Source organism: Colias philodice, chromosome 3, assembly GCF_061535455.1.
Source record: "Colias philodice isolate Cphi_HAF_F1 chromosome 3, ilColPhil1 Martin Lab GWU primary, whole genome shotgun sequence".
Lineage (NCBI taxonomy): Eukaryota > Metazoa > Arthropoda > Insecta > Lepidoptera > Pieridae > Colias > Colias philodice.
In genome coordinates, this window is record NC_143088.1 from 9,417,588 (window position 1) to 9,438,260 (window position 20,673).

Consider the following 20,673-nt stretch of genomic DNA (forward strand, 5'->3'; position numbering starts at 1 on the left):
TTATTCATACACCTTTCATGCAGGTATTTGCTTTGATACAATTGCAAACATATTTGCAACAATAAACATTAGAGATTAAAGAACATTTTCGTTGAAAATCGGGAAGTTACAAATATGAATTTTAATAATCTTTAGCAAGTAGTAGGTACACAGTATCGATAGTTTTGTTATTTTCATGACATATTAAAGAAAGCAAAATAAATAATGATGGTCACTAATAGTAATAGAGTTAGAGAATAACCTAAAAAAAAGCGAATGTAGTAAATTTCCAATGAGAAACAAATCGAGCGTAACACGGAGTTGTTCAGTTTTTGAGGGTAATAAATTTTCCTAAAAGCTTCGTATAATAAAATCTAGAATCTATCTTCCCAAACTCTTCTTAACGAGGTAAATAAATTTAATGGACATCGCAGGCAATAAGCAGTGGTAATAAACTTTATAGTCCAAGCGACCGTCAAAAACGTTAGGCATCCTTAACAATATATGTAGATACACACAGAATAAATTAGTTTTTATTGATTTCTGGCTACGGGATAAATAATAAAACAACGGCTGGACACACTAGTAGTGTGTCCATCTATTTCAAGAGCGATTCACATACGAAATGTACACTATAGCTCGATTTTCTCTATATAACTTCTCCATATCACATGTCTATGAATGAAAAAAGTAAAGAAATTACTATTACCTAAACTGACAGCTTAGCCTACATAAATATTATCTATAGATAGGTTTATCTTAAACTCACGATAATTATCTGTTTTCATAGATAATCTTGTTAGTACACTTTCATAACCGCGTGTAGAATGCAATACATTCTATATCTTTTCAAAAATCACGTTTGCACTAACAATGAGTAATGTGTAACTGTTAACTCTGGAATTTTGTTATATAGTAATTGTAAAGTTCAGTGAAAAAATGATAAGAGTACGTGTAAATATACACATTACACACATATTTTAAGACCCGTTTCCGTACCCTCTTCTAAAATGTCGAATTTAAAACGAAAGTGCAAAAAGCGGTAAGTATAAAGTCACCTCCATTATATTTAACATATAAAAAACAACAATACTAATAACCATTAAATTATACTTAATATTAGCCTAGAAACTGAGTGTAAACAAATATATTATGTCACTATAATATTATATATAGACTTTACTGTTTTCTATTTTCATATAGGGGCTCTTTATTACATATTTACATATTATATAATATAGAGTATTTTTTTTATTTCACTATGGATAAGTAATAATATTTGAAGCCAGGTTTGCCTTGTTAAACATTCAGTACTTATTTTCTACTAATTATACTACAAATTTATTTTTATTCCAAAAATGTTATGAACGTGTCTCTTTTTTTAATACATTTCATATTATAAATATTATAAATCTATAATAAATTAACAACTTAAACATCTTAAAATACACATAACACAGCCAAAATTCCATTCTATTTAAAAATATTTTGCTAGGAAAATAAAAAACTTAAATACTCTATATTTTATAGCTATCTAATAATAACAACATTGAACAATGAAGCAAATTAAAAAGTTAAAACAACATCCAGCATGACATCAATGGCATCCTTGTGTGTAATATCAGCAATTTAAATTTCGAAAAGCACGAAAACATACACACTAAAATTTTCTCGAATTTGTTTTCTTTTTTTTTTGTTCTATGCAGCCAGTGCGCTTCTTGCGAGCTAATAAAATTCAAATATCGAATACCTATATCTGCGCAAGCAAAACAAGTCTTTATTGTTTAGTTTATAGAGTTATGAATTTTCTGAACCAGCTCTTCGGGAGTGTGTCCCCATACGAGTTGGTGACGTTGTACAAGCGCACCGACCTGTGTAAAAATTACTCAAGTGTTGTTTTTTTTCCTAATTCTATGTAGTCAGCTCGCTCTTTGTCAATTAATAAAAAAATTATATAAAAATAAATTGCTCACACAGAACTAGTCTTTATTGTTTAGGTTATAGAGTTTATTTTTTATTTAACCAATATTTATGAATCTTCTGAACCAGCTCTTGGGCGTAGTAGTGACATCGAGTAGCGGGTCACCGGGGTCACCATACGAGTTGGTGACGTTGTACAAACGCACAGATCTGTCTATTCTGAAGCCGAAGCGTAAATCGCGGAGTAGGTCCGCACGAGTGTGCGCGCGTTGCCATTCTGTGGCTACAGATAATAAAACAAACATACAAATAAAATATTTTATTTATTAATATAACTTACTTTATTTTTGATTAAGTGGAAAAGCGCAAAATAAGAGCATAGAGTAAATAGTTACTATATTCGAATTCCAAACAAAATAATGGTAAGTATACCTACTTAAATTTTTGTCAAAAATTACCTACCATGTTAGAACAGCATACTCTAAAAAGTCATAAAAAAGAGCATGTGCACCGAGCACACGTATCAGAAGTGAAACGTCTTTGGCAAGATTCAAAGAAACCAAAATCGTCGCCTTACTCCATGACTTAACGGTATTGAACGGTATTGTCATGACGCGACCTCGAAATTTTACTCTCAACGCACCTAAAGAATTTTCACTTCAACAATATTCATAAAAAAAACTCACGACAATAAGGCTGCGTCGCGGTAGTAAGAACGAAGTAAGCGCCTTTCGCCTTTTGCCCATTTTCCCCGCCCACAGCATTGATGCCCATTTCAGAGCACGACGACTGTCTATCACACGCCGCTAGCAAACTTGCGTTTACGCTGAAAGTTTGAAAAAATACTGTGAAAAAATGTTTAAAATGAGAAGAACACAATTAAATCAAGAATAAATTTTAAAGAAGTATTAATTATATACTCAATAACAATATATGTACATATACTCATAACAATACTCGAATATAAAAAAGTATACATCATCCAAATAGACGCATGTAGATTCAATAGAAAAAAAATGTGTGCGTGAACTAGTGTACACACGTAAGAAGTGAAGTGAAACTTCTTTATGACCTTATTTTTCAAAAAATAATTTACTATATGCAACTTTACAGAAATACGTCGAATCACGCGTGGTAGGGATAAGAAAAAGATGGCGCGTAACGGAAAAATGTCACGCGTAACGAAAAAATGTTACACTAAATTTTTTTCCAACCCCGATAAAGAAGTTTCACTTCAAAAATTAAAGCGATCATTTATACATGAAAAAGAAACCGTTTAAAAAATAAAAATTATGTTGCTCTACATACTACAGAAAAGATGTATGATAATATTTAAAAAATTCACATTTTTATAAATTTGTAAGCATGAATTAATAAATAATAACCCAAAAAAACTAATTAAATAAATAGGTTCCGTACATACCCTTCATAAGTCATATTCCAGCGAAATGCTCTGAAAGTGCAATTACCATTCACAAGCGACTCTGTGAATAGCACGTATGCTCGCCCGTGACTGCATATTGCTTGTTGGAGACCTAATTTGTAGAAAATATACTTTAGTTTTTATTTTTATAACATTGAAAAGGCAATTTATATTGTATTGACTATATATTATTAAAGTGAAACTTTTATTACATCGTCTCAAACTTTTTGGTCTGTGTAGCGCATGTCGCGTGACGGTCGAACCGTACGATAATAATTATCGTACAAATACGATAATTTTGTGCCTAAGTTTCACTTTTACCGTGGTTTCATAAAACCACACAATATTTTTTTTGAAAATATTGAAAAATTAAAGAATAAGAAAAGTCGACCCTGACTTCCAATTCTTTTCTTGAAAATTTTCATTAAAAAAATTTAAGCAGTTTATTCAATAGTAAAAGTAAACTTGGCGAAATTAATAAAATAATGTTGTTAGTATGCTCTACATTTTTTGAAGATATTTTTAATGCGTACACAACCTTATAAATAACTAAGTAGGTACATATATATAACGAAGGGAAAATTTCGTGAGCAAGCCCACTCTAATTTTATAAGCAAAAAAAATATAAATTGATTTCAAAATATAGAATAAAAATAAATTTTTACTGATCTCACAATAATTATGTTACAAATGTCGGCTTTGTCGTCCATAGCGACGAAAATCCTGTATTATGGAAAAATTTACTTTCCAAAAACAGAATAAAGAATATTTGAAAGTAAAATTTCAAGGTCGCGTTATGGCAATACCGTCACGTCATGGAGTAATATCTTGCCATCGAAGTTTCACTTCTGACTCGTGTGGGTTCGTTAATTCGTGTGGGTGTAATTCTGTTAATTAGTGTGCTGGGTGTGCACACACGCTCTTTTTTCCTACAGTTAATTTATTCTCTCTTGTGAAGAATACATATAAATAATTGAGTCCTATAAATAAAATATTAACGTACGTGAAGGTGAGATAGGCAATATCTTGGACCAGACGGAATTGGTCTTATTAACACAGCCCGGTTGTTGCATACCGCCGTTGGGATAGAAATCTGCGTGTCCTGGAAATATAATATTTCAGTTATTTTTAAATGTATAGAACAGACAAGAACAAACAAGAAACAAAGAAATATGATTTAATTTCATATAACATTAGCATTATTAATTAATTATAGTCTATAGATCCCAGAAACTAGAGATACTTACAACAATTAAAGTTATCAAATATTTTTGTTCAATAAAATAGAAAAGGTTCTTAATCTACTCAATTTCTAAGTTCAATCAATCAAGTTCTCGTGAATAATACCTACAATAAATCATGTTTCATAAATTATGTGAAATAATTTTTCAACAAAAAAACCAACCTACCTATAGGATCTGGCAAGCCAAAGCCAATCTTTTGCAAGAGCCGACCATTAGTATGGATGACATCAACAAAATCTGCATCCGAGTCATCTAATCTTTCCACACGACTTGAATCACCGAAACATGGCTGAGCTGGGTCTAGACCTAAATCCAGTTAATAAATATTATCGAAAATACGAAAATGAAAAATTGGTTGTCTGTAAAGTCGGTTAACTGACGATAGTTGAACGTGACAACGTCCGATTGTGCTTCTTTGTCGCTCGATCCGCGCTCACGCTCGCACTTCAAGCCTTACATGGAACGCCTCAGATGAGTCAGAGCGAGGTAACGCCGCATGAGTCATGTTTTGTCGTGCGTGCAGCCGGCTTTATCGAATTATAAGACGTTTTCACGTCAAAAAACATTTATTCACAAAGTGAAGTGAAACTTCTTTGGGCACGTTGAGAGTAAAATTTCAAGGTCGCGTCATGGCAATACCGTTACGTCATGGAATAAGGCAACGATTTTGGTATCTTTGAATCTTGCCAAAGAAGTTTCACTTCTAACATGTGTGCTCGGCATACACCCTTTTTTATCTTCGTAATTCTTAATTTTTTGCTTTGCAATTAAAGGGTATAATAGCATTCTTCAAGGCAAAGCGCCATTGTTAAAAGGAGCAGAATCTAAATATTGAAGATTGTTTCTGATATTCAGAAGTTATCTTTTCTTTTCTATCTTAAACATATACTAATAAGAAACTAGATGAACCTGCAAAAATTGTTCTGCCAGGACATCCATAAAAAAAGACAACTATTTCTCAGACAACTCTATCGGAACCGAAAATTTTCTAAAATAAATAAAATTATGGGTATTATGATATGGATTTATTTTTATTTAACTGAATTTGAATACTGTAAGTAAATAACTGTTTTATTAATTTACCTGTAATTCTCGCGACTCTGCCCAAATGGTAAGAAACATACGATGCAATGTGCGCGCCCAGACTGTGGCCGATAAAGTGGAAGTCCTTAATACGAGCTCCACTTTTAGCTATCAGTTGTCGCATGAAGCTAAAATCAAAAGTAACATTAAATAAGTCAATGTTGCTCATTTCGAAAATTCTAATATCTTTAATTTCAAATTGTATTCCTAAAAATTTTTCAAGGATAGTTTTAAAATGTATATGGAAAGAATCAATGTTTCACACCGAAATTAATAAATAGAATATAATATTATCTTATTACATAAAATAGAAAAAGTTTAAACTATTCGTCTTTATAATATAAATTACTATGACTATAAATGTGTTCTTCTTAAGAACGGCTATTGAAATCTATGAAAATAAAGATCTAAATCAAAGGCTTTTTTTACAATCGTATGTATCATCGAAATATTTGAAATCATCATTTGAGAACTGTAAGCATTAAACTATTTGTTTTATGTTCCAAATAAAGAATTTTGAATTGAATTGAATATACCCGGTTGTATCGGAGCCGACTCGTCTAGTGTTGGCTACTGCTCGCCAATACTTCCATGTGTTACCGCCCTTGCTCCAATCCACGGCTATCACATTTACATCTGCCTATTATAAATTTAAAATTCTTAGTAAAATGATTAAAGTACATCACATTTTTAATATTACAAGTTTTATAGTAAGAGTCGTTAATATAAATCAGGAAAACGTTGGGTCCAAGCTTATTACCCTGGGGCACTCCGTAAATCCCCTTTTTACCAAATAAAGTTCGTATATAAACGATTTACATGTTACATATTTCTTCCAGATAACAATTTTATGCTATTAATTGTACATAAATTTTTGTATAGAGTAAAGATGAAATTTATTTTCGTTTCAGAAAGAATTCATCAACATAACTCAACTTAGTTGAGGAATATTAAAAATATTATGATATCCTACATAAAATAGTCAGTAGCTGTATATGAGATATTTATTTATGCACAAAAGCACATTTTCGAATGGTTGCTATAACTACTTACACTGCATATTTTGTGACCATGACCATTTTACGAATGTAAACATTAAAATATACACATTGGTATAGTACATACCCAGTATAAAAATGCTTTCGTCATATCGCGAACCCACGACGCATTACTGTGACTCATGAATCCGTGAACAATCATTATTGTTTTTCTAGCTGGATCGAAATCTACCCATTCCAAGCCGAATTGATCCCCTGGATATACCTTGAATAAGTTAGAAAAAGTCGCTATAAATTTAAACATTACAGATAGAACCGAGTTCAGTCTGTGTGCTTCGAAATACATATTATTTACGGTTTACTTAGTGATTGTTGTAATTACATAATAGGGTGTTATATATAGGGAAACATAGATAAACATTTTTATTTTTATTTTTAATTTATGTTCAGACAATAATCTTAATTCCATGATTCGTTCTTCTTTTACACACAAAATCTATACAAAATTTAGAGCTGAAGCAAATTCTAGTTTAAAAGATTTCGGTTGAGCAATTTTGGAATACCTTATACCGACACGCATCGGGACACGAATTTATTTAAAAAATACATATTAATAAAGATAATCTCAATAACAATGAATGAGAAATGATAAGGATATCCTATGTCAGAGCGGATAAAAACCACAAAATAAATGCAACACTTGCGTATTTTTTTTTAATCCGCAAAGTGACTGCATTTTCATCTTTGTGTGCCTATAATTATTTTTATAGAGAAGACAAGTAACTAAATTTGCTTAAAAAAACTTAAACATATTCTCTCAAAATGTTTCAAAATGATTGTTATTATAAAAATATTAAACAAATGGTTGGTCAGCAAAAACAAATATCCCTTTTTTTAATTCTATCAATAGTAGGGCAGTAGCTTGAATAAAGATAAAAGATCGACTCCTTCGATGTACTTGATTAATCAAATACGGAAACAAACATGTGCTATATGCTATACAATACAAGTTCAATCGAAATACATTATCTCTCTAAAAATATTTTCCGATTAGTCATAAGGAATAAAAATGAAAGGATGCAAGTGACTAACTACAGCACAATCACCTTACTCATAAGTAAAAAACTAATTCCTCAAAGTGAAAACCAGATACGTAGGTAATATTAAACCATTCTTGGAATATTTAAATACAATAATAAACCTAATAAAATTCTTACCACCAAGGTGATGGTCAAAGTAAAATGATTAGTAGATAATTGCTTAGAAATTGCATGATGAAATACAATTAGTTTGGCTTATTGCTCATTTTGTAATCCTCAATTAGGTATTTGTCTAGTGCAATTAGGTACAAGAATTTCACGAACTTGACTCTGTTTATTTTTCCTACTAATAATGAAGTATGAATGAACTAAATTATTGTTTTATGTTTAGTCATACAAGCTGAATATTGGATATCGTAAGGCGCGACAAAAGTGTAAATTTATATAGTGAGTTGCTTATGTATGGGAAAAATTTAAATAAAAAAATATAAATTGTCAATATTTAATGCAAAAAATATGTTTATAAAATTAACAAATCGCTATTAAATCCGTTAAAGTCTTTAATTTCTAAATTCTCTCGCATCGAACTCGCGAAAATCAAACACAAAAAAATATATTTTATCAAATCACGATTACCTGCACTCTCTCTGGTCGTAATCTGGATGAGAAATAGAAATGTGTGTTAACGCTGTCAGAAGTAGCTGGCTTCATATTGAGGAACCATAGCTGATTCATCAAGGCGCCTAGACCGAAACAATCCACTACTTTTGGTACTGGGAGCTTTGCTGTCGTGTCCTTAAATATAATGTAGATAATATATTAGAAACATATTAATTATAATTTGTATTATTAACTTTTCAATATTGCTACCGAGTACCAACCAATCTCTTTACATTTTTAAGTAATAAAATATTAATATTCGTATTATGTACTTAGGTACATTGAGGAAATACAAAAACCTCAAAAAGTTTATTTCTTATTTTTTATCAGAGCATATAGATACGGATGCTGACTTTTCTTTACTTATGTTAAAAAACTGTGAATTTAATATAATATCCAATATAATATTAAGAATTTAAAAAATTTACTTAGCAATATGGATGAATATTTTAAAATGTTTAATTTTATGTTTTTTTATGTCTCGTCATAACATAATAAGTTTTTTCTATTGGTAAAACATGTACAAATCTTTGTAATAATATATTTTTTACAAATACCTCAACATCAGCGTATTCCATGACGTTGGACTCTGTAGTGGTGGTGACGTCGGTGCGAAAGTTCATAAATTCTCGTAAATCATCTGGGCTTATGTGATTTTCCACTATAAATAAATAAGCAATATAAATCTATAATTGTCTTTACTCAGACATCATTTGGAGTTTCCCAAAAAGATAAATAAACATTCCAATTGCAATTAGTTACAAAACAATAATTACTTAGTATCTACATTTATCTACTATCACTACATAGGTAGGTAAGATAAAGGTAAAACAAACGCGAAGCATTTTGATATAGGTTTTCTTAAATAAGTAGAGAGTGATACAAGAGGCAGGTTTATATAAAAATAACATGCATAATAAAGTAGAGAAACTAATTTTAGAAATTTCTAATGTAACAGCGAAATCATAACTTAGAATAATGAAATTATCTAATGGATGGACAGGGTCAAAAGCTGTATTCAGCATAATACTTATTCAGGTCGGTGGTAAGTTGGTAGCCTACTTTTGGTAGACTAAACTTAGTTAAAAGTAATGCAGAGGTACATTGCGCTATGAAAGTTAGAGAACTTCCATAGTAGTAAGAAGTGATTCACGAAGAATGAAATTTCAAAATTTTAAATTACTAGGAAGACCTACAATTTTACAACACCTTACCCGACAACAATATTTGAGATGTTTATGAATGTAAGTATACTATTTTACTTTAAAAGTAATGAATTAGTGATCATGAGTCAATGACATGTAGATAATATGTATTTAAAAGACGCTACATAATTCAAAATAACCCCCAAAATGTAAACGTTTATCCTAACACAACCGTTATCCTATTCCAAGTTTCGTATACCATGATGATACCTGTATTTCCTTATCGCTATCAAGGTCAAATGGAGTTATCTACGCACGTCCTTCAAAGCACTTGATGTTACCATGACAACTACGTTTTTTATATCCTTACCTCTACCACTACCATGCAGAAATGTCGGTTTCGAAGAACAATAATTGAGAGCCATTTCACGCGATGCGAAGGCACGCGACTGATCGCGTAAATTAATATTAGATAATAATTATCATTAATTACCTTTTACTTTGAAGTGATGAAAGAGGGTTATGTTTAAGTTGTGTTTTTGGTGTTGTGATAACATTCAATTTATATAGTGAGTACTATTACTCTCTATTAATAGTATATCTCTATAGATATACCTATTATTTGTGACGAAAAATGTACTAAGAAGTAGTTATGTAGTTATTTTATGAGTAATAAATAATAATATATATATAAACACTGATTAATAAAGACATTTTTTATAAACGTTTACAGTAGCAATTTTTAAAACACTCTATTCTACTAAAACTTTTTTGACTTTAAAATTTTCAGTATTTACGGTTACATCTTTTGATGTTATGCGATATAGTTTAATTTTTACAGTGTTCGATATAAATTTCAGATTGATAACTCCTCACGTTCTTGAGAAAAAGGATGTTGATAGACAGACAGACAGACGGACAACAAAGTGATCTTATAAGGGTTCCATTTTTTGTTCTTTTCATGTACCCTAAAAAATGTAATTTTAAAAGTTATAAATTTTCATATTATGTATTTAAGACTTATTTGAGAGCACAGAACATATAAAATTTTGAGAGTATTTATAATGTATTATTTCGATTAAACAAGGGCTTGTATTTTTTAAGTACTTACGTACTTAGTTAAAGTGTAATTAAACTTTAATATTGTTTTTCATTAAGCACAACAATGACTGTAATTAACTAGTTACATATAAATGCTATTGCGAAATCTATCTACCTACTGAAACTCTCATTGCAATTACCGTGAATCTACCTACCTGTTACCTGTACGAACTTAGTCTATTCTCCATACTCTACATTCTATAAAATGCGGGTATCCGTAAATATACCTACACAATAAAAACTAAAAAATCTTATTTTACAAGGCACGCAGTTAATGTTGAAAAATTAAATAATCTATGCAAAAAATGCATATATCTATGTAGATGGTTACAATAACTTAAAGATTCTAATCTGTATCTGATTTAAATATCACATTAAGTATTATATGAATATGGTCTAGTTTATTTTTAACAAAATAACGGCCATTAACGAACTTTCGCACGTGATGTTTTTTTTTTTACTTACACTCGTCGGTAGTCATAATAACTTGAGATGCTCCGATATTCAAAGTCACAAAAAATAAAAAACACCAATATGAAAAAGGAAACATTTTTGAAAATAATATATATAATTATTATCTATTTCACTAAGTAATTATGGACTTATTTGAACAAAAAATTACAATCCAACAGAAAACAGTAAGTAGGATACAAATGAATCAACTGCTTTATATGGACTGCGACAATAATAGCAGACAACTTGAATATAAACAGATTTGCAGGAAGTTCAAAGCTTCTGATAAATATTTATCGCTAATTTAACTCACGATATTTTTTGTTTATTCCCGTTTCTAGGATAAGCATAATATTAAGTATTAACAGTCGACGACTATTTAGATACCTACTTAACAAACTTATACTTACCTAATATCATTTCGTGTCTATTTGGAGTAAAATTTCAAGGTCGCGTCATAGAAAAACCGTCACGTCGATGTCACGTCGTGGAGTAAGCGATAATTTTGGTATCTTTTAATATGTATATGCTTTATTTTCAAAAACAAACACGAATCAAGTAAAGTATAGGAAAAATTAGCTTATAATTAATATCATCTATTAATCTAATCTATCTATCTATTAATAATATTTTAAATATTATGTTAAAAACTTGCCATACCTTACTTCATAATATACGTTGTGTAACTTGACTTCTCGTAGAAGTTTCCAAAACAAATTATAAGTTAAATGTATGTATGTTATTATGGTGTTATTTTTTTTCTACAGTATGTATTTAACGAAATTCGAAATCTATTGAAATTTTAAATTTGCCGCCATATTATGTGATATTATTGTCAATGGTTCTTGCTCCACGACACCACTGACATATTTGATAATAAATAATAACTTAATATTTTTAAGAAATTATGTTTAGTCAATTTTATGTTATTGTTGAATTAATGCTAAAAGTTAATATATTGTCTCATTTATCATGAAATATTTTTACTATCCATAATATGCTTATTTTATCAATAAAAATAAAGTTTTTGATTATGGTAACATTACTAGTCTATTCTATGATTGGCTATTCATGTAAACCGTTCAAACTTCAAAATTCAGTGCAACAGATTTTAATTTCAAACGTTTTGCCGTTTGAAATTATCCTTTGTTAATGTGTCAACAATCGTATTATAACTTTGCTGTTAATTGTTTTATTTGACTTTTAATTTATATTTTATTTTAAGTTTATATATAATGGCATCAATTAAAGAAGATGATAAGAAAGAAATACCAGAAATCATACATGATCCCCAAACAAACAGCACATATCAAAGATTACGATTCTTTGGAAAGGTAAGTTTATTAATGTTTACTATCAATTTCTTTATCCTTTAATTTATCTAAGTTGAGAAATGCTCCTTCGTGTATATTTGCATCAAATTACGAATTTTCTAAAAAAAATATTATCATCGAGGTTAGCATCTTCGCCAACACATTCGATTTTCAACTGCCATTATAACTTAAAACTATGCTTTTATTCATATTAAGTTCAGTTTTAATTAAAATAATATTATAAGATAGCTTTCCACACTTTTAAGCTATAAAACATTGCTGTAACTATTTGAATACATGAACCGTTAAAGACGATTACTCCAATATTTTTATGTTTGTTTCATTAGATAGGACCCCATGGGGCACGCTTTATTTATTTAAATATAGTTACTCCAATATGTTATTCAGAAATGTGGTAAAGTTATCAATATCTTCGAAATATCATTGATTTAACTTTTAGTCCAGTGGCAGGTGTTAAACATCTGTTACAGGTTCCTATTGAAACAAGTTTTTAAAGTAAAGTAAAATTAACTTGATTCAAACATACACACACAATTTAACAAAAATATTTGCATATATTTAAACTTATAATTCTTATTTTATTTCAACTCAACATAAATTATCTCATAACTTAAATATTTTGTTAAAAATATGTGAAATCTCTTCATCTATAAGTACTAGGTAAACTTTTTCACAATTATAGAGATTTGTTTTTTCTAGGGTGGCTTTGCAAAGTGTTATGAAATACAAGATATAGCCACTAATCAAGTATGGGCTGGCAAAGTTGTTCCCAAAAAGCTTCTAGTAAAATCAAATCAGAAAGAAAAAACATTTCAAGAGATCTCCATACATAGATCGCTTCAACATAAACATGTAGTTGGATTCCATAGCTTCTTCGAAGACTCTCTTAATATTTATATTATTTTGGAACTATGTAAAAGAAGGGTAAGTATTATTATAATAAAAGAATGTGTAATTTTTGCTAAAATTATCTATTCTCTGCTTTAATCCAATCCAATACAATAATATGTTTGGAATTAAGTATCCTAAATTTCCAATATAATTAGAGAGTCATTATCTATCTGAAAACCATCTTAAAACTTATATGATACTTCTACATTCATACTTCACGTTTTAATTTCATCTACTTTAAAATTCTTCTTGTTTGTTTGTGTTAATTATAAATGTATTCCTAACATAAACGAAAATATTTCTATAGTCTATGATGGAACTACACAAACGTAGAAAAGCGATAACGGAGCCAGAGACAAGATTCTACATGCACCAGATACTGTTGGGTGTCCAGTACTTACACCATAAGCGTATCATTCACAGGGATCTCAAACTGGGAAACCTTTTCTTAGACGATGATTTACATGTTAAGATTGGGGACTTTGGTCTCGCCGCCCGAATTGAATATGAAGGTAAGACATTAACAGCAGATAAATTTTTAAATTATTATTTGTGTTTAATCAGAATGTTTCAATGACTAATATTATTTATCCAAATCAAGTGTTGAACTTTTAATTAATAAGTAACAACATCAAGTGTGCATAACTTTTGTTTGAAACATTAACAGTTTTAATTATTAATGCTGTTGTTGTTTACTCTTATTGCATACCTTATGAAAAAATATCCTCATAAGAAATTCAACCGTCCCATGTTATAAATTAGGAGAGAGAAAGCAGACTGTATGCGGCACACCAAACTACATAGCGCCTGAGATATTGACAAAGAAGGGACACTCCTTTGAAGTAGACATTTGGAGCTTGGGCTGCATCATGTATACTCTGCTTGTTGGCAAACCGCCGTTTGAGACATCCACACTACAGGACACTTACAAGAGGATTAAGAAGTGTGAATATAGGTAAGACATTGCACCACATTTTACTAAACCTCATTGCTATATAGATTGTAATGTATGTATGTTTATTTAAGTTTCCAAAAAAGCTTATCTATGTTATACTTTATTTTGAAGTGAAACATCTTTAGGCGCATTGTGAGCAAAATTTAAAGGTCGTCAGACATCAATACCGTCATGTCCTGGATTAAGTCAATGATTTTGGTTATTTGAATCTTGCCAAAGAAGTTTCACTTCTGACACGTGTGCTCGCCACACACTCTATTTCTAAGTTACCTAACAGTATTTTAATTTTTTTTTATAAAATAGCATTATAGTATAATTTATGTATTATATCAACATATAACTTGTACCTTGTCACTTAGAACGGGGCTAGACCTAGCGGTTCAGCTGTGTTTCTCTGGTCCCTGGTTATCAGTTGGCTCCCGATATGCACAGGCAGTTATCAACGATAATACTCTAAATCAACGATACAGGTTACAATTAGTGTTAAGGTGGTGGAATGCTTCCATGTGACTAAAGGACATCATGTGTCTTCACACAAGCAATACGCCATGTGTTGTACCATTGCAAAATCATTTAAAAACTATTTCATCCATTTATTATGTTTTGTTTCACATGTTTGTTAAGGCTTGTTGTATTTATAAGAAGAGTAATAAAGAGAAGAAGAGGAATAAGTAAGATTGGATAAGTTATTCAGGGAAAAGGAGACGAACTAGCTGAACGCAATAATGATGATTGATTTATTATTGTTTATAAATAATGTAGCCTTTACTGTTAATGATGATCATGGTTTTCTGTGTAATTGGGAATATAATTAAGTCAAATTACATCACTAATAAACCTTTTTTTTTTAATTTTCATTTGTCATGATAAACTAATCTAAATCTATGAACTAATTCTTCCCTTCTTTGTTATCAATAAATGAGTATATTTTGCAGGGCTGAGAGAAGAAACTAGTTGTTTGCCCTGTGTCATATGAAAAATAGCCTCTGTTATGTTACCTGGGCTTTCTAATGGCAAAGAAATGTTTAAAATCGAGTAGTTTTTGAGCTAACATGCATATTTCAGGATCCCATCCGCGCTACGCAAGCCGGCCGCGTCGATGATCGTGCTGCAGCTGCAGTCGAACCCGTCGCTGCGGCCGTCGGTGGACAAGCTGCTGCAGCACGAGTTCTTCTCTGCGGGCATCATGCCGGCCGCACTGCCGCTGTCGTGCCTCACCACCGCGCCGCGCACGGACCAGCTGGTGGAGGGCGGGCCACTGCACAGGCGCCCGCTCAACGAGGTCAACAGCAACGGTGCGTGTTCGCTCGCTCGGGGCCGGGCTCCTCTCTGCGGGCATCATGCCGGCCGCACTGCCGCTGTCGTGCCTCACCACCGCGCCGCGCACGGACCAGCTGGTGGAGGGCGGGCCACTGCACAGGCGCCCGCTCAACGAGGTCAACAGCAACGGTGCGTGTTCGCTCGCTCGGGGCCGGGCTCCTCTCTGCGGGCATCATGCCGGCCGCACTGCCGCTGTCGTGCCTCACCACCGCGCCGCGCACGGACCAGCTGGTGGAGGGCGGGCCACTGCACAGGCGCCCGCTCAACGAGGTCAACAGCAACGGTGCGTGTTCGCTCGCTCGGGGCCGGGCTCCTCTCTGCGGGCATCATGCCGGCCGCACTGCCGCTGTCGTGCCTCACCACCGCGCCGCGCACGGACCAGCTGGTGGAGGGCGGGCCACTGCACAGGCGCCCGCTCAACGAGGTCAACAGCAACGGTGCGTGTTCGCTCGCTCGGGGCCGGGCTCCTCTCTGCGGGCATCATGCCGGCCGCACTGCCGCTGTCGTGCCTCACCACCGCGCCGCGCACGGACCAGCTGGTGGAGGGCGGGCCACTGCACAGGCGCCCGCTCAACGAGGTCAACAGCAACGGTGCGTGTTCGCTCGCTCGGGGCCGGGCTCCTCTCTGCGGGCATCATGCCGGCCGCACTGCCGCTGTCGTGCCTCACCACCGCGCCGCGCACGGACCAGCTGGTGGAGGGCGGGCCACTGCACAGGCGCCCGCTCAACGAGGTCAACAGCAACGGTGCGTGTTCGCTCGCTCGGGGCCGGGCTCCTCTCTGCGGGCATCATGCCGGCCGCACTGCCGCTGTCGTGCCTCACCACCGCGCCGCGCACGGACCAGCTGGTGGAGGGCGGGCCACTGCACAGGCGCCCGCTCAACGAGGTCAACAGCAACGGTGCGTGTTCGCTCGCTCGGGGCCGGGCTCCTCTCTGCGGGCATCATGCCGGCCGCACTGCCGCTGTCGTGCCTCACCACCGCGCCGCGCACGGACCAGCTGGTGGAGGGCGGGCCACTGCACAGGCGCCCGCTCAACGAGGTCAACAGCAACGGTGCGTGTTCGCTCGCTCGGGGCCGGGCTCCTCTCTGCGGGCATCATGCCGGCCGCACTGCCGCTGTCGTGCCTCACCACCGATTGATGGAGTGTTTTTGGATTTTTTCCAAAGGATATTCAATTTCAGGCCTCTGGAAGTGAAACATCTTTAAGCGCGTTGAGAATAAAATTTCAAGGTCGCGTCATGGAGTAAAGCGACGATCTTGTAACTTTGAATCTTGTCAATGAAGTTTCACTTCTGACACGTGTGCTCCGCACTCACGCTCTCTTTTTCTATAGAATGCACACAGTTGTATAAAGATTAAAATAAAATTAATAGGTAAGATGTTCAATGACATTTTAACAATTTCAAAAGTATACAACAAAGTGTTATTTATTTATATTGATTAGTTTAATTTATTAATCAAAATAATATTCTGTATGTGTAGACCAAGCGATGGCGGTGGACTCGCCAGTAAAGCGTGCGCCGGCGGCTGAGCCGCGCACGGTAGAGCCCACGTCGCATAGACAGAACCTCGTTGCATTGCGCGATCAGCTCGCTGCATTGCTTACTAGCAAGGTGAGAGTTGTAGAAAGTTTTATGCATAAACTTATTAAGAGGGCGTGGCGTTTTGTATTGGTGCGAAATGAAGTGGTATCATTCATTCATAGAACTTATGTATTGTGTGTCTATACTCTATAGAATTTGTGTATAGTTGTTAGACGCATCAGATGGAAACCTCAGGATGTTTCACCAGAAATTCTATTCTGGAGAATGACGCTTCTCAATTTATTGCCCGCAATACTGGCAATTTCTATCTACCAACATTTATACCAATAGTTTTGCGCACAATTCGCACTTTACTCTCTATTTCGCATCTACAGCCAAGGTGCGAGTTATACATTATTTTTATTCTATTTAAAAAAAAATAATCATTCTCCACAGCTAAAATGCCGTCCCGAGTACTTGACCGACGAACTGAGCGACCCTGCGGCCCAGCCGCTCGTGTGGGTCGGCAAGTGGGTGGACTACAGCGACAAGTACGGCTTCGGCTACCAGCTGTGCGACGAGAGCGTGGGCGTCATGTTCAACGACACCACCAAGCTGATCATGCTCGCTAACGGAGTGTAAGGATATTTGTTTCAATATAAACTGGGTCGGCAAGTGGGTGGACTACAGCGACTATTTGTTTTTTTTATTTATTTATGTTGGTATAGCCACGGGGATATGTTTATAATGTAGAGTAAAGGGTAAATAAAGGGTAATAAATCGAAGAAATAATATGGGCATTTTTATAAATTTCTCTGGTATAAGGCATCTAAACTAATGGACCGACACTAAATCTCAAACCCTTTTTTGTTGCTTGCGTAGCTTGTCCATATTCATAATGCAGTTGTCTACTGCTGAAAGAATTTTCAAAATCTGTTCAATGGGTTAAAGTTTTAAATTAAAAATGACGCTTGCTAATCAAGTTATTTGAAAAAGTAATAAAAACTGTTTCAAGATCAGTATTATATAAAAATAATATAATTTCTCATAAACTTGCAGAAACGTGCATTACATCAACCGGCAGGGCCAGGAGCAGTATATGACGATGCGCGAATATCCACAAGAGCTCGATAAGAAGATGAAACTCCTCACATACTTCAGGAGATATATGACTGAACATCTCATGAAAGCTGGTGGGTATCTAAATTCTGTGTGAAACGAAATCACGCATTGGTCTATTGTAATCTATTTAAATTTAAATGAGGCGCCAAATGTTAAGTTACTAAGTGTAAAACTCGATGACGGCTCAACCATTTCGGCAATTTTTTAAACTATTTTTTAAGGTACAAGGAAGGTTATGGAAAGAAAACATGTTAGAGATCCATCTGTCGTAGCATCTAGTTATTAATGCTTCTCAGTTCTCTATGTACACGAGTCATTTTTAAAACATTTATTTGCATAAGTAACTACCTTTGCAAATAAACGTTTTAAAAATGACTCGTCTTAACTTATCTAACTGTTTAACAAATAAAAATGTACTTATAATATTATTTCGCAAAGTAAGATTACCTTCAGTTTACGCGTCTGTTCGCTTCTCTCACATAAAAAAACTCTTTACAAAAACCTACAAATTACAACAGTACAAAAACATGAATAATTGACTAAATTATATGACACATCTATACTAATATTATAAAGCTGAAGAGTTTGTTTGTTTGAACGCGCTAATCACGGGAACTACTGGTCCGATTTGATAAATTCTTTCTGTGTTAGATAGCCCATTTATCGATGAAGGCTATATATTATATATAGACTTACAGGAGCGGACAAACGCGGGTGAAACCGCGAAACGCAGCTAGTATAACAATATTATATTTGTTGTCTATAGGTGCGTCAGTCCCAGTGCGAGAGAGCGACGGTCTGTCCCGGTTGCCGCATCTGCACCAGTGGTTCCGAACCACGCTCGCCGTCATCATGTACCTGACTAATGGAACCTTACAGGTTGGTTGATAAAGATATATTGATAATGAGTGTAGCGACACCTCGCTCTAAATCGCGCAAGCGAAATGTTTTCGCTACAGAGCATATATACAACTTTCCGACATCATCCATTGGGGCCTTCACGGCCGGCCAGTCGAGTAGACTGGTCGAGGATCCTCCCTTTTTCGATGGAGGAATTCCACCTTCCTTCCTCCACATGAGTATTGGAAAATATTTGAAGATAAGTTATTCAAGATGCCAAAATGGATTTCTTTTTACTAAAAATTAACTTCAGTTTTAAAATATTTAAAACTGATTATCAATTTTAAACTTCAGTTTTAAAATATTTAAAACTGATAATCAATTTTAAACTTCAATTTTAAAATATTTAAAACTGATTATCAATTTTAAACTTCAGTTTTAAAATATTTAGTTAAAAAGAAATACCCATTTTGGCATCTTGAATAACTCATCTTTAAATTTTTTATTTGAAAAATAAATGTAATTCTTGCTTTCTTGTTAGACTAAACTGTGATATTTATAAACAATGCATTTTTGTTATGCAGGATATGTATATCACCATAATTTGTGTAATTAATGATACATGGTATTTCCTCAGATTAACTTCCAAGACCACACAAAGATTATATTATGTCCATTGATGCAAGCCGTCACTTACATCGACGTAGAGAAGAACTTCAGAACTTTCCGATTCACGACGATAGAAGAACATGGATGTGATAAGAAACTGTACACGAATCTCAAATACGCGTTGGAGAAGATAAACAGTGTTTTAGCGAACAAGCTATGCTAAGTCACGCGACTTGACCGTGGATTATTTGATTGAAATGAATACATTATTCGATTTCACGCATAGGATAGTGTGACTCACACTTTCATAGTAAACTTAAATTATATTTCATAGTTTTAATCTTTTTAACCATGTTGTGTTTGCGTTATTTCGGCATTTATTCTCCCAAACAGATAGGACATTGTTTTTCTTGAAAACATTATTTATTTTAACGATTTCGGAAATTACCCAGTCATAAATGGATAAGGGCATATAATGGACTATAATATATTCCTAGCGAGGAATGGAAGTTCAAGTTTCCATGATTACCGAAAATATTTTTTATTTTAAACCCAATGAAAGAGTAATTTTAAATTATAGATTTTAAAACATAAATCTCTGCACTAGATATAATGTGGACATTTATAATACCTCCTTATTGTTATAGTGCTTTTTAGAAGTTATTTCCTGGAGTTTTAGACATGTTGATTAGGAAGTGTAGTTGGCACCGTGACTGATTGCCGGGTGCATCAAGAGATATCATTTGTAATGTTGTATTTAGTTTTGTAAACACTTATTTTATAAGTTTTCGTGCTTCACCAACATCGAAGCTTTCCAAGTATCACACAATTTTCAAATTTCCCATTAAATTTTTCGTTTTCATATGCTTCATTGTGCATTCTGTTACTGTTTTTTGTAAGAAAGCAAATGGACTCAGTATTATTGTTAATTCGATGCTCTTGAAGCACTGCATTTGTAACTTTCTCCAGAGGTTTGTTACCTCATGTAATATAAACATTTGACAATAAAGTTTGTAGTACAAAATAAAACAC

The 20,673-nt window shown here is 33.9% G+C and overlaps 2 protein-coding genes across 7 annotated transcripts; one reads left to right on the top strand and one right to left on the bottom strand.

Moving 5' to 3' along the window:
• Positions 1-5: 5 nt before the first annotated feature.
• On the bottom strand, positions 6-11,382 carry LOC149489913 (pancreatic triacylglycerol lipase-like). Of its 2 annotated transcripts, none has more exons than XM_089714697.1 (11): positions 11,059-11,382; positions 8,905-9,008; positions 8,324-8,482; positions 6,775-6,912; positions 6,186-6,289; positions 5,650-5,777; positions 4,732-4,872; positions 4,326-4,424; positions 3,323-3,434; positions 2,586-2,725; positions 6-2,182 (listed from the first exon to the last, which is right to left on the bottom strand). In XM_089714697.1, the coding sequence occupies exons 1-11, from the start codon at positions 11,141-11,143 to the stop codon at positions 1,998-2,000; spliced, it is 1,395 nt and encodes a 464-aa protein (XP_089570823.1). In that variant the 5' UTR covers positions 11,144-11,382; the 3' UTR covers positions 6-1,997. The 2 variants fall into 2 exon arrangements, with proteins under 2 accessions (XP_089570823.1, XP_089570824.1); XM_089714698.1 differs by lacking the exon at positions 11,059-11,382 and adding an exon at positions 9,763-9,810.
• On the top strand, positions 9,927-20,672 carry polo (Serine/threonine-protein kinase polo). Of its 5 annotated transcripts, XM_089714696.1 has the most exons (11): positions 12,241-12,380; positions 13,080-13,304; positions 13,579-13,783; positions 14,034-14,226; positions 14,586-14,696; positions 15,292-15,521; positions 17,030-17,160; positions 17,527-17,708; positions 18,130-18,263; positions 18,959-19,071; positions 19,670-20,671. In XM_089714696.1, exons 1-11 carry the CDS (start codon positions 12,282-12,284, stop codon positions 19,862-19,864), a joined length of 1,818 nt encoding a protein of 605 aa, XP_089570822.1. In that variant the 5' UTR covers positions 12,241-12,281; the 3' UTR covers positions 19,865-20,671. The 5 variants fall into 5 exon arrangements, 2 of the variants coding, with proteins under 2 accessions (XP_089570822.1, XP_089570821.1); XR_016318366.1 differs by lacking the exons at positions 14,586-14,696; positions 18,130-18,263; positions 18,959-19,071; positions 19,670-20,671 and adding an exon at positions 9,927-10,016 and having other exon boundaries at positions 12,272-12,380; positions 15,292-16,599; positions 17,527-17,665; XR_016318364.1 differs by lacking the exons at positions 14,586-14,696; positions 18,130-18,263; positions 18,959-19,071; positions 19,670-20,671 and adding an exon at positions 9,929-10,061 and having other exon boundaries at positions 12,272-12,380; positions 15,292-16,599; positions 17,527-17,665.
• Position 20,673: the final 1 nt, after the last annotated feature.